We start from the raw sequence: 14,909 nt of genomic DNA, 5'->3' as shown, positions 1-14,909 counted from the left end.
GTAATCACCTCATTCCTTTCCCGTGCAGGAGAAAAACAATCTGAAGTCAGTGAAAGTCCACTGATTTCTATGTGCTCAAACATCCCCAAAAGATGAACATGGAAAAATCAATTTCAACAGACAGAAAGTAACAGTTGTTCCTGTATTTCTATTCTGTGCTCCCAGAGGAGAGGGGAGATGTTTTGTCATTTCTGCTCTTCCCCATTCAATAGTCATTTAAACACAGTTTCTGAGAAAGGAGACTGTGGGTGGGGGAGACGATATAAACTTGTTGCTACCTCTGGCTGTGCCAGGGTTCCCAAGTAGGGGGCTCAGAGGGGAGGAGAGAAATGGGGTATGTTCTGGGGAGGCAGGGAAGAGGAACTGAGAAAATTCCACCTAGGTTTTGCCTTCCATTTCAAGTTTTTCAGCCTCTCTCCTTATTCCATTCTTATCTCTCTCTCAAATGTTTCTGCTCTGTAGCAATCAGATGCCAAAGCTGATGTTCTTGAGTAAGTGTACATGTGAGAAGAGGGCTGGCTATGCCAAACTGGGTAGAATGGAATTTGGAAGTGGAGATGGGGGGCTGCTGGAGTGCAGGTCATGAAGAGACCTTTTGTGCATGAGCTGAGCCACACAGATGAGGCAGGATTCCAAAATCGAACATAACAGAGGTGTGGCAATGTAAAAATTTAGGAATTGCAGGGTGAGGAAGAGGGGTGAGGGTGCAGTAGAGTTGATGGCCCTGCATATTATTCCCATGAAGCCCTTTGGGCAGAAGGCAGTGATGATTTCCATACAGCCATTGCCCCACAGTGGGAAGTTCAGGTTTAAGTATTTTCCCAAGATGGCACATGTTTGGGTAATCACCAGCTTAAGGGACCAGGAGGAATTTTTTTTTTTTCCTTTCTGTTAAATTTGACAAAGTGTTTTTCCTTCTTCCTCACAATATCTCAAAGAACAGCATGTTTAAGAATGGGACATGATTGTAAAGTTGACTGTTTATAAGTAATAATTTTATCAGCCAGTGTTCGGTACAGCCAATGGGAGTTGGGTGGTAACTCACAAACCCCGATTAACTTGGAAAATGGTGAGGATTTGCAGACAGAGGTATCCTTTACAACCTCTCACAGTCTCCTTTGTGAAGGCAGGAGCAGAATGTTAGGAGCTAACCTGAAGTAGCAAAACTGCTAAGTACTGGCTTGCAGAATATCAAGTATTATACAGGATCCCAGTAAATCCTTGATTTTGGGAATGGGAAAAGGGAGAAGTGAAAGGAAGACCCAGTTTCTTCTGTTGTTGTTAATAAAGTTTTCTGTGTTAAAATGTATCCCAGAGTCCATGTTTTCCCCTTCCCCGAGTTCTGCTGGGATTGCTATTTACATAGTCTGTTCAGCAGACTGTGAAACATATGTCAGATCCTCAGCTGGGGTAATTGGTTGTAGCTCTGTTAATTCTGGTGGAACAGTGCTGATTTATAGCAGCTGGGAATTTGGCCCTCTCCACTTATTATATAAATGCAGCTTCTGCCATTAATAACATGTGGCTTTAACAGCCACTCATTAATTATGACTCCAAATGTTTAAAAGCTGTATGCTCAGTAGTCCATAGTACAAAATATTGAACGCTGCTCGAAAAAGCTTACAACTAAAGGCTGTCAGAACCATGCATGTGTGCCTTGCAGGAGCATGTGCTATGAAGTACAAAAGAAGACAAGAAGTGGTTGTGAAGAGGAAGGAAGTGGGAAAGGACAGTGTTCAAACGGCCTCATTTAACGCACTTAACTTTTGTCTCTAGGTTAAAAAGTTGGTCATCCTCCCTGACATTGCTACTTGGTGGCAGACACTCACTTAGTTGTGGTTTCAGCTATTTTGTTTCAGTACTCCATTGACATAAATTCTTAGAATTGAGAGCTCCATAGATGATGCTTTCATCCCATTTCCTGTAAATCCCTTTTTTCCTTGAAAATGAAACAACCATAAAATATCTACCGTATTACCTGTGTTTGCTGGGGACCTATATCCATGTTTTTCAGGAGGCTGTTTAGGAAGGCTGTGACACTCTCCCATGGATAAATACTGTTGGACCCATCGAGGACTATGACGATGTCTAACTGGGTTTTACACTCTGCAACACAAATTGACACATAAGAATTGATACTAACAAGGACCAAATAGATCTCATAGCTCCAGTTACTTTTGTGATTAGTAACAGATGCATATCTTTCTGCAGTGGGGCTGAACTGACATGTTTGATGCCAACTGTCATTCATCATTTTTTGCATTGTATTTTAAATCGTTTGTGTTCCCTTTATCAGCAAGGCACTCTCTTGTAAGCAGAAATTTAAGATTAGATCACATAACCGGAGTATTTACCAGTGACCTCTACCTTCTTCAATGTCAACCTGCTCCTCTTTGATTTTTCCAAAGAATCAGGTCTTTAAGATTTTTATCTATATTACTAAATTGGGTTTGTATTAGTTCTTAACATGCCGTCATTATTTTAAAAGAGGCTTTTGGCCTTAAGTAAAAAACATAAGCAACTATTTTTAGCAATTGTGTTTGGATGTTACATAGCACTCTAATGATTGTTTATACTGAGATAAATTCCAAAAGTAGCAAGAATTTAGGTTATATACGGACAATGAAAACATTTACTTAACATGGTAATGCTGGTAGCTAAGTTAAGCAGTTCACATTTTTTGGTATGCCTATGTGTATACATTTGTCTTTGGCAATTCGTATTTTCACACACACAAGAGAATTTCTGTGGCATGCATACCTTGCACAGATGGAGCAATTGCCTCAATGGTTTCAAAAGTGGAGCTGACATTAGAGCAAACTCCAGTTGTGTAATGCAAACGTCCACATTTATAAGCATAAAGTGGTCCACATGCCTTTAAAAGATGAAAAAGGGTGAAATGTTTTTGTTATGATACCTGAGGAAAAAACAGAGTTTTAAAATTGGCAAAAAGTCCTTTCTTACCAGAAAGCCTCCTTTTGGGTTAGTCACTAAGGTTGTTCCAAGAGTCATGTTTTCTTTTACTTCCACGATGTTAGGAACTGAAGTAGAAGCTATAAATAGATTAAAATGTTAAGTATTTGGGAACATGGAAATAAAATGTTAAAGTATATATTCCCTAGCATGGAGCTTCCAGCTTCTAAAATAAAACCCAGACTGACATTGGTTTCATCAAATATTTTAGCACCCTTCCTCCTCCTTCTTCAATTGCAACAATCAAGAAAAATTTCTGAGACTGGCTTTTATCCCAGAAAATTTGTCTGGGTTGCTGTCTCAAATAGTTTTCTTGAACCGCAGAAAAGAAAAGAAGTAAAAATAACAGCACAATGAAAGCAAGAGATTACTATTCATAGAGTTTTGCTAATTAGAAAACGAGTATTTTTTACACCGTCCTGCTATAAATGACTTAACAGCTTTTATATTTGTTACTGTTATGCTACATTACTGACATTTAGGTTTTCAAGGGAAAAGAGGAGACAAAAAATACCATGACATGTGTATTTAGTGAAATTCATATTAGCAGGAACTCTCTTCCTGTCTACATCACATATCTCTTGACATGAGCAAGAAAATGATTAATATTTATCTGTAACATATTAAGATGCATCAGCCTGGTTCTGGCTAGTTATGTTCTCATCAGAATACTACTGATGGCATTATGAAGGCTCTTGTTGGCTTTAGAGAGCTTTGGAAAGGCTAATCCATGAATCTATGCTCCATGGCCTTCCTGGCTCCATGGCCAGGATTGCCAAGCACGGTCAGTTAATGCCAGTCATAATAAAGTTTTGATAACAGCCAAATGCCTATTCTAAAATCATGAGCATGTTTTCCATAGGACAATGTGAAGCTTTAAAATAAAATTATTTTTGATGTTACAAACACAACTTCCTTCACATTTAACTCTGAAGTCCTAAGTAACTTTTCTCTATCGAAACATTTCTAATGCATATTTACTAGCTAAATCTCCTAAGATCTGACCTCTATTATTCCTCCATGTGACATAGCTTTATTTTCTTTCATACCTGGTAAGTTCAGTTTTATGCAGGGTGATTGGCTGTCCCTTCCTACAGGACATTTGTATACATCTCCTGTTCTTTTCTCAGGTTGGCCAACTAACGGTGAACCAATAAGTACCCTGCAAATGAAATAAGTTACCTGAAATTTCTTCCTTCTTAAAAGGCATGAAAGTCAGCAAATAAAACTTACAGAGAGAGCACAGCTGCAGCAAGTTCCATACTAGGAGTACAAGATGGAGAGCAAGAGATGTAACTGTTATGCTAGTTCAGATACAAGCAAAAGCAGCCATTCTGTCTCCTCTTTATTAAGGACACAGAAAGAGAATGTGCCTATATACCAAATACAATAGAATACCATTACACAATAGAATAACATTTTAAAAAATTCCAGTGGAAAACAAAAGCAATATTCGTGGGTGGATGACAAGTATTCAAAGTAATACAGAAGGAAATACATGTTTTATTTAATATCTCCTTGATCTTTAATATATTTTAGAAGAAAATATATTTTCAATGCTGAGAGACCAAATGCCAAAGGAGAGGCTCATAAGCACCCTGAAGAATTCATTCTTAAGTAACGTGAACCAGCAGTGAAAAATACATCATCTTCCTTTCATAATAAAAAATAATGTTATTAAAAGGTTTATTAAAAGAAATTTCAAATTTTTAAAATGTGAAGGATTTTTATCCTGTGCAATTTTTTTTTTCAAAATTTGGTGTGATCAAAAATCACTATTCTCATACAGTATTTTGTAAGCACCACAAATTAGCATCCACTCCTAAATCCAGTTTACAGCAGGAAACGTTGTTTAGAGATGGACACTCTTTTTGTTCTCACATCTTCATTAGCTACACTAAATAGCCCAGCATTACTCAGCAGATAACAACTGGCTCCATTAATTGTGTAAGGAATAACTTGAATTAAATCAGAATTCACAGCACACTCTGAAACAGAAATCCTGCCATTAATACTAATAGTTCAGAAAGATTTGCACCTGGACAATTAGAAGATTGTGAAGGGTTACCGAGAGAACCATTTCAACCTTAATAATAAATTCATGCATCCAGGCAGAAGACATTTGAATAGAATGACATAACATGTAAAATGTAGCCTACGGATTAAAAAAAGACAGAAAGGAGAACTTAAACCCAGTACACAATCCAGCTTCTAAAAAAAGCGTTATTGGAATAGCTCATTGTGATCCATTAAGATTTTTTCATTACTAATAAATTAAGAAGTGGTCCGAAAGGCTATTTTGTCTTTTTGCACAGGAGATTTTTTTAGGGGACCCAAACTCTCTTGAGAAACAGCAGCAGTCAGGTTCACAGAACATGTGTTGCTGAAAAGCTCTATCTGTGGTATCTAGGCAGCATTATAGCAGTTGACAAAAAGTATCACAAGGCTGCTTTGTATATTTAACTGTCAATCTACAGATTTCCTGCTCTGGATGTTGCTATTCTGAAAGCAACTTGAAAGCTTGACAATTTAACAGCAGCTCTGGAGTTTAATTTCAGAGATGTTCAGATCTAGCACACTAGTTTAGATTCCTGTCTTCCTTCAGCTACTGGAAGAGTCGCTATTTCCAGCTCATATTATATTTTGCTCTTGAAAGGTTTCAGGACAGTTTACAACAATACAGCTTACTCTGCAAAACCCAGCTCCTAGAATGGATACCATGTCCTGAAGGTCTAAATTAGCTCAGAGAAGGTCATTATTATTCTCCCATGACCCTCATGCAGATGTATATTTAAACATCCTACAACCTGGGCAATCAAGAGCCAGCATTTTCAAAAGCAGATTCTGCAATTTTATTTCTCTGAACATCCTCTATGGCTAGTGAACACTGTGCTGCAGCGGTGGACAGAATTGGAGTCAAACAGTCCCTGTGCTTGCAGGGGGGTTTGCTCGGGCGCTGCAGAACAGTCTGACCTGGCTGTCATGCAGCTATGTGCCTGTTGTCCCAGGCTGCCCACAGGAGTCCCTGGGTTTACCAAGAATGTCAAATTACTAGCAAAGCTCTCGGAAAACCAGAGCAATCTGCAAATAATGACAGAGATCTCAGGATTCCCAGAACTTTTACCATCCAATCATTATTTCAGTCCACCAACCCAGTGGTTACCCTGTGAAGTTTGTTTTTACAAGGGAAAAGCATGAGCAGGTGTTTTTCAAAAGACCAAGAAGCAATGATACCACTAAGCACGCCAAAATGCAACTTCTAATTCAGGAAAACAATAAGGAAAAGACAGGTTAAGAAGACTCCAAGTTCCAAATGTGACTATATTACCAATTGCAAAGCATAATTAGCCCTTCAAAAGGGAAGGTGGAGTACTGTACTAATAAATGTTTTGACAGGGAAATCTTCCCACTAGTTAAAAAACTCAGTTCAGACAACCACTGATGAAAAACTTTAGAAAAAAATATGTAATACAAATTAGTTAGGTAAACCAGGAGCAATTTCACTGCCAATACGTTAACACAAAGAAAAGATAAATAATAGTTTTATTTGATAAATGGAAAAAAGAGGCTCAGGCTTAACACAAAACGTTCTCAGCTCCATCAACGAGGGAATTTATCCACTTTGTAAACTAATTTATGTCTTTGAGGAACTAAACGTAGATACAAATTTGGATCTTTCAGTCTCCCAATCTTTCCAGGTTTCTTTGGGACTGTGCATTAGTTTAAGAAATACAACTGACAGAATCTGACTCATACGTATCAGGCATACTTACAAATAGCACCTGAGTCATTGAATAGCTGATAATTTGGAGTGTTCAATTAAGAAAAGAAAAAGAGCTTACCATTTCCCTTCCTCATTTTCATACTGTTGCACTGTGTACCCGAACATGTCTTCCAGAGAGCCACTGAAGGTCATTGCATTTTTCACATCAACATTGGAAGAGCCAACGAGGTAAAAGAGAGCTTTAAAAAAAAAAGTAATATGTAGCAATACAGATAAACCCCGAGACTTTTAAGAAATCAAGGCTCAATTGTGTCTTAATGAGGGTATAAGACAGGGTTTGAAAGTGGCATTTTGGACATATTTATCACAGCTGGTAAGAGATCTAAAACAGACTTCCTCACACATATATACAGAGCTAAATTCAGAGATGTTAGTAACTGGACTTCTGTACCTAAAACCTATTCTGCATGTCCATCACTCATTTGTAAATCACAATTCAAATAACTAAGTAAAATACTATTACCTTCAATAGTAAATAAAGTAACTTTTTAGTTATTTTTACTCCTCTTAGCTCAATGCATTACTAATGTAAGACTTTTACACAAAATGTTCCTTCCCTCATTCAAGGTAGTAGTTTCCAAGTTTTCATTAATTTGAGAATTAACTAATTTTTCACCTGTTTGCAGAAGACACAGATGGGAAAAGAATGAGGAAAAGCTTTCAGATGTATTTACTTTTAATCTATATTACAGAAAAAAAAAGCATATCGTTTTCTCTTAATTCTGTTTGCAGGAATCCAACATTTACCCACTTAGGAAAAGCTGCTCTACAATGGTGGTGTTGGACTATGATGAGATCAGTCATGAGAGCAAATACTTCTTCAGACTGATCTCCCATACCCTAAAGCTCAGTGATCATCATCAGGAAAAATACTGTAAAAATATAACTGTATAGCAAGTTTCAGAAAAATGACCTGGGTGAAAACTCCAGCTTGAAGTTATAACCAAAACCCACCTCATTAAGAAGCCAAAATTACTATTCATATATAAAAATAAGGCTATTTATATTTTCATTATTTTTTTATTTCTTATAGTCATCTCTGCCATCTTTGTTCTGTTGAAATCAGTTTCAAAAGCAACCACTGGCTCTGCTGCTGCAGAGCTGTGTATTTAATTCACAAGAGTCAAAAATTAGTTGAATTTGTAGATCAAGACTACTTAAAAAGACAATTGTACACAACTTTCATTTCCTTTCAAAAAAGCATTTCATGATCATTTGCTGACATTTGACAGTTACATAAAAATACCCAAATTCATAATGCTGCATGTCAAAGCATCTAAATAATGTCCAGTTACTAAAATACATCTGTGATATTCACCATTGAGACAATGATACTCTCACAGAAATTTTGTTCCTATAACTAAGCTCCCAAGTGGTCAATACTAATCCATCTCTCTCAGCATCTTATTTCCTGCTTAATGCAGAAAAATTATCACAGAAGACTATTTATCACTCAGGAGGTATTTCCAGTTTCACTGGACAGCAAAAAAAGGAAGTTTCATTTGTGTTATTTTAGTTTTTCTTCCTGTAGTCAGAGTCAGGAAATATAAAGAAGTGAACAAACTAAAACAGAGTTTATTTTCATTCTTCAGAAAAGATCCATTGCAAGTGATAAGGAAAAATTCATGGCTGACAGTCAGATGGGAAATAATTTGTCAGAAAAGAAATCCATGCATCTTTTGTCTTCCTTAAACACTTATGTTTAAAGAAACTCTGCTATGCCTGCTCATGTGCAATAACTGTTTTCCTTCCTCACTCTCAGTCATCAAAGCATAATTAAAATAAAGAAAATCGATTTTTAAAAATTCAGTAATCACTGATTCAAATATTTTGTTAAATTTCAGAGTGAAAGCAATTGTTATTATTATTTTTGACATCATGTGTGGGATTCAGACCATGTAATTTAGACTCCCAACCTACCTCCTAGACAATGAAATGGTTCTAATGAGATCATCTGCTAAAGTAAGTGTCTAAGTTCATTGTTTAGTTGCAGATGGTAGATGTAAAATCTATCCATGTTGACTTGCCTCTCAAAGATCTCCAGAAGTCTGTTCACTTTAGCCCCTGAATAAGATGGACAAAACATCCTTCTAGCGGTGCTCAAAGAAATGTTTTTCCCCCTTGCTCACCTTATGATGATATTTAAAACATATTATGATATGAAATATTAAAGGCCACAGATTCCAGCTCTTCTCTTCTCCTAAAGCTACTGAAAGTTACTCTGTGCTCTGTATACTCCATCACTGTGTACTCCATCATCAGTCCAGCATCTGCTGATAGACAGGGAATTTCTTCACAATGATGCAGTATTGACAACTACCGTGATTTTTACTGTGTATTCACCATAGTAAATGGTCTTAAAGTTTCCTGAATCTGTTATGTGATATTTTAACAAATACACTTCTAATCCTCATAGCTATCACAGAAAGTTTGAAAATGTGAAATGCTAAAATAAGAAGACTAGAAGAGGAATAAAAAAATGACACCTATTTGCTACTAACTCCCCAAATCCTCGTGCTTCTGAGTGAGGTCAAATTAGAATCATCTTCTAACAAATAAAGCTGGAGGAGTCAAAAGAAGCTAGATGGGCCAGAATAGTCAGAAATAAAAAGAAGGTGACTCCACAAGGAGGGAATAGACATGCAGACCTTGTTGACAAAGGATGTTTTGTATGCTAAATGTTATATATATTCAATGGGTAACTGAGGAAGACAAATCCACTCCAGGTTACAAACCATACAGAACACACATCTGGTTTAGGAAATCCCCTCAGCTGGAAATATTCAGAAATTGGAAGAGGCATATTATATATGCTTGCTCAGTTATTTTTTTGTCTTTAGCTACTGGCTTACATGTACTCCTGCAGACATGATACTGGACAAAACACAGTCTTGATTTGATCCAGTATGGCTATCCTTTAGCTCTCTCCTCTTCCCATTCTATCTTAGCCAGAAATCAGATGCTTTGGTTTGACTTCATACACAAACTCTGCGGCATATTTTAACATGCAAATGTATTACATGACCTCCTGTGGTTTCCATGTCCTATGAAACATGAGCATAATATTTTTGAATAAAAGGGTCATGATAAGCCGTGTAAGATTAACTTAAAATTAATAGATTTAATGGTATCTTACTACATTTTCCACAGATTCTGTAAAAGAAAATCTTACTAGTCAAAGATGCGTTCAAATCTGCAGATGATAAATGGAATGGAGTTTACAGTGACCCACATTATACTGTTAATTAACAGTATAAAATCTACTGATTTATGGCAGCCTAGCTTTCACATTTTGTTTCATTTCACAGTACAAAGAACATTTTACATGAGCTGACTATTCAGAATATTTAAAAATATCACTGATTGTGACTGTGAAAACAATCCTTTATATTAATAACAATATCTAGTTTGCATTCTTCCAAACTTCCAGTTTCTGTCTAAGATGCATGCATTCTCATCTGTTTCTGGCGAACTTGTGTATATGAATTAAAAAGACTATTGGCAGAAGCAATGGAAAAAGAAGAGCTACAGGAAAGTTGAAGAGGATTCTTTTGAGAGTTATGGCGATTAATGAGAAAAACCCCATTTTTTTGTAAGGTACGTAGTACTTGACCATATATTTAATCACAATTAATGTAGGTAAATTAAGATTTTGAATTATTTCATGTTGTGTTAACAGAATGACTAAAAATACAAATTTGAAATGCAGAATAAAAATGTTTATCAAAGGATAAAGCTGAAGTTCCATCTATTAACTTCATGTTCTCCAAGAAACGAGGCACTGTAGAAAACCTGGGACAACATCTCTCTCACTACTGACTGAAACTGATGAGAACACTAGCTGATGCATGTGGCATTCTTTGCTCAGCACAGTTTGTACCTATATGTGAAAGGTTAACACTCAGTCACCAGGACAACAACCCAAATATTATTTCTATTACAAACCTAGAGTAGTAGCTCATACTTGTCCAGTAGCCACCAAAATTTTTTTTTCTGTTTTATTTAATGAGATCTATTAACCAAACGTTTGTGCTGTCTGTCTGGTTGTTCTGCCTCTAAACTGTGCAAAACTAGACTTCCCTGGCACTTATCCAAGTGAATGTCGCCTGGCCACTCTAACCTTTTCAAAGAACTGCAGAATAGACACTCTCATTTTCCTAGAACAGATGGATATAAACATAACCCGAACTGTAGAACAAAGCCTAACACCTGGCTTTTTACTGATAAAAAATAGATCACCACAAATCACCCACAATAAATGACATCATGAAGACTGATTTAGCCAAGAGAAGAGAGTAAATTCAGTTAGGATATTTTATCTGTGTACGGTCTGTAGCAAATAACAATTGCATCCTCTATAAATGGTGGTTATTCTGAGAAATAGAAATGTTTTTTGCAAAAATGGGAAAGGACAAATTTGCACTTTGCATTGAACAGGGCTTACGTGTTGGCTGCACACTACTTCTCCCCACCAGTGTGTGGTCAAAGTGTTATTTTTGTTCCATTTCACACTTACTGCTATAGCATTTCAGTTGACTTTATCAATTCCTCTGTATTTTGCAAGAAGAGACTGAAACAAAGCAGGTCTAAGTGCAATCAAGAAGGACGACAAAACAAGTAGAAATGTCTTGCAAATGTATGCACAACTGAGAAATGTTGGGAAACAAAAGAAATTACTAGCAAAAAAGAAATCCCAGACTGCTTCCATCCTGGAAAATAAAAGAGAATAGAGAAATCTAAACTGAAGATTAAAATAAGATTAAAATGTTTTATGGAGTTCTCATATACCTGGACCTCATGCAAAAATAAAATAAATTAAAAAATAATATTGCTTTAATGTCTTATACAGCACATATTACAACCAATGATGTAAGGATATTTTAAAGATCTGCGAATAGCACTGGAGTACAATACAGCAACACAGAACAGTGCATCTGATCAAAATGTACTGAAAGCTAAGTGATACTAGGAAGGATGTCCTAGTTTATAAGGCAAAACTTGATTGCCTTTAGAAGTATTTTATGCTGATATTGTGAAAGACTACCTGTTTCTGTTGTGATCTTAGAAAAAACATACAGAGCAAACAGCATGAAAGGAAGCAATTGGGATGCTGGTGACAGTTACTCAGTGAGGGAAGCAGGACTGGGAGCACTGGCTTGGCCTCCCACAAAAGCTTATTTTCAAAATGGTGGCAAATAATACCACCCTCTGCAATTAGAAAACTCTTTCACTTGAGGAAACTGATACCACTGTGTGTTGGCATGTGCAAGCCTGTGCTGCTGCCCTCAGCTAGCTGGAATCAAGCCAGTAGTAGAGAACAGACTGTGTTCCTCAAAAAGTGCAGCACTGAGCCTCAGCAGATAAAACCTCCTGAAAGCTGGATCTTTTAGCTGAATCAACACAACACCATGGATTTGGGTTCAGGGCTGGACTACCTCTGGCTGGTAGCAAGGGAAGATTAAACACGGATCTGCTTGCAAAGACATAACTTAAAATGCTAAAAAGCTCAAACACACAAAAGTTGATTCTTGCTGGACCAGCAAATAAGAGAATCTTCACATTTTATTTTTTGCTTCATGTGCGATAATGTCACTGCAGAATTATACAGTCTTGTCTTACGAAAAAGAGATTTAGTCACAGGCATCCCAAGTGGAAGAAAATAACCATGGCATGGTACAATTGCCATCTGTGAGCTCAGGGGCCACAGTGCTCTGGCCTTATTGTGGAAGGCCAAGAAGGCTGTAGTTGGAGTTCCTGCTGCATTCAGTTCTGGCTGGCTAAATATCAGTATTTCAAATAAAGCTGTATATTAAGAAAAAAGTTTCAACTTCTGAAACTTTTTCAGTATCCCTTAAATCAAGCCTTTTATTTTTCAAGGCTACAAAAGAACCTTTGTGTAATTTTGCCTCCGGCATTTTTACTTTAATCTTTAACCTTTGAAGAGCAAAAGACTGACTTTCTGGAATGAGACCAAATAATTAAAAAAAAGGCTTCTTATTAGAAGTAGATAAATATCCCCAAGAGACCAAGAAATATATATTTGAAAGTGGTTCCAGATTCAGTAGCCACATACTTTTCAAAACCAATTAAATGCTTTGTACAACCCATAAATAATGCTTCCTTTGCTGGTTTTGTACTGAATAATTTGTACTGGAAAATAGCTTTATAATGTGGTGTCAAGCCTGAAAATATACTGAATCAATGCTTTGTAATGTGGTCTTGAATAACACAGTGCAAAGGCAAAACTTTTTGAAATACAATAGCAGAGACCAGGAATACATGTACCACTCGGTGACAGTCATCAGAATAAAACTGTTTAAAGTTTGGAAAGCAGTCCTCTCATCAGCAAAATTCTTAGTAGTTTGCAGTTTCTCAAGAAGGGGAAAAGGAAATACGCAGTCACATACAGAAAACTTTGTGAGGTCAGCTACGAAGCTTGTTCAGATGTACAGAGGCTTAGCAAATTTAGCAGCTTGATGGAAGGGTAACTCCTAGAAGATGTTTCAGTTGTGTCCAGTGATGTGCAGTCCAACTTTTGGATGTAGTTCTTCAATCAACAATTAATTCCATTCAAATCCCTACAATCTTTGTGTTCCCCTCTAGGTCCATTCTCCTTTGCTATCAAAGACCACTTCCTCCTGAACATCCCACTCTAACTTTTGTTTCCTAACATCTAGCTTTATCTATAAACACCCAGGACCCTTAATCTCTTGACCTTTTTTTTTTTTTTTTGAGACAGAAGATATTTATAGTCATCTATAATTGATTCAGATTTCACACAGAAAGCATTGTTAAAATGAATGTGTATGCTATTTTCTGAAATAAACCCCAGAAGCTTAAAAGGAGCAAGAGATTAATTTCATGCAAAAAGTGAATAAACAAGGACTCTTTAACCTAAAGAAAAATGTGTTCTTCACAATACCCTCCAAAACTGCTCATGGACCTGTAGGGTCTTCTCTGCACAAAATTCCTCTGGGTTGATAGGAAGAGTCAAGTATGATGTTTCAGTTGGTTTTCTACTCGCTCAATTATGCTGAAGCCCAGTTTTGCAGGCTGATGTCCTGCTGTCATAAGATTTCTACTGTGTAGCCCTACTGAAACCAGCACTGTAAGCCAGGTACAGCTACTGCTGCAGGAAACACATATTAAAACCCTTAGTGAGTCCCAAAGACACTTCCTCCATAGTGATTTTTTATTTGACTTCACACTGTTAGCTGGACTGTTTTTCTTACACTAACTGGCATACTTCACATATTTCCAATTTTATTGCTCTTAGGCTAAATGAAAGGCCAAGAAAATCCACTAAGAATCTTACTGTTTCTTTTAAACAAGTGTGATGTTAATTGTGTATCCAAAGTGTTATTATTCTTATCATGTGAAATAATTCCTAAATATTTCTAAGTATTCTTTTCAGATTTACTAAGAAATTAAATTCTGTAACACTTAATGGGAGGAAGTGAACACAATCTTTTTTTCATTCTTAAGCAAGTAGCTCCCATACCTTTTCTATCTTATGTAATCACATAAATCACTTCAAGTAATAGTTCCTTCAACATTATGCCTATGATTCAATCCAAAAGTATAGCTGGATTGTGCAATAGATAGCACAACTGGTTAAAAAGTTCTACCCATCACTACCCTGTTAAAAAAAGAAGTATGACCATCTTTACACAGCAGCACACTATTATGGTTAATAGTTAACTTAAATGCATCTTTGAATCAGAGATGTATTTTACATCAGAGTTGAAGCTCATGAGAAAAACATGTGCAAGCCTGTAGAAACACATCAAATTCTGTGGGACAGATGTTACTGTAATATGTGCTCAACTGTAAGTGTCATGCCTATTCTCTACCCAAAGGAGGTTTATTTTGAGAAGAGACTGGTGACTTTTATCATTATGCAACATGGCATACACCTTTTATAATTTCAGTATATTAATATAGGATTAAGGAAAAAGAAAGCACTGAATACCCATCACACTGACGAATCCTGTGAGTTGGAGGAAATTACTACCTGTCAGTGTTCAAATGTGAATTGCAAATGCCATAGTGTACTTATTTTTAAGTTTCTTTTGAATCCATGCTTTGTACTTGTGTTTTCCCTTGTCAGCTAGCAAGCTATCTTTGAAAAATAAAAATATTCTGTCAAAAA

The 14,909-nt window shown here is 36.5% G+C and overlaps 1 protein-coding gene across 3 annotated transcripts in view; it reads right to left on the bottom strand.

The window, feature by feature from the left end:
* ITGA1 (integrin subunit alpha 1) overlaps positions 1 to 14,909 on the bottom strand; it is a 75,210-nt gene that overhangs the window by 39,856 nt on the left and 20,445 nt on the right. For 2 of the 3 annotated variants that reach the window (XM_074812492.1, XM_074812493.1), the window contains exons 2-6: positions 6,816 to 6,936; positions 4,023 to 4,135; positions 2,965 to 3,053; positions 2,761 to 2,875; positions 1,979 to 2,106 (exon numbers count right to left, since the gene is read on the bottom strand). In XM_074812492.1, coding sequence (XP_074668593.1) covers positions 1,979 to 2,106; positions 2,761 to 2,875; positions 2,965 to 3,053; positions 4,023 to 4,135; positions 6,816 to 6,936 — 566 coding nt within the window. The remainder of the gene's footprint in view (positions 1 to 1,978; positions 2,107 to 2,760; positions 2,876 to 2,964; positions 3,054 to 4,022; positions 4,136 to 6,815; positions 6,937 to 14,909) is intronic. The other variant, XM_074812495.1, reaches the window with a different exon arrangement.

Source organism: Strix aluco, chromosome Z (genome assembly GCF_031877795.1).
Source record: "Strix aluco isolate bStrAlu1 chromosome Z, bStrAlu1.hap1, whole genome shotgun sequence".
Taxonomy (NCBI): Eukaryota; Metazoa; Chordata; class Aves; order Strigiformes; family Strigidae; genus Strix; species Strix aluco.
This window is presented reverse-complemented; position numbering and strand designations above follow the sequence as displayed.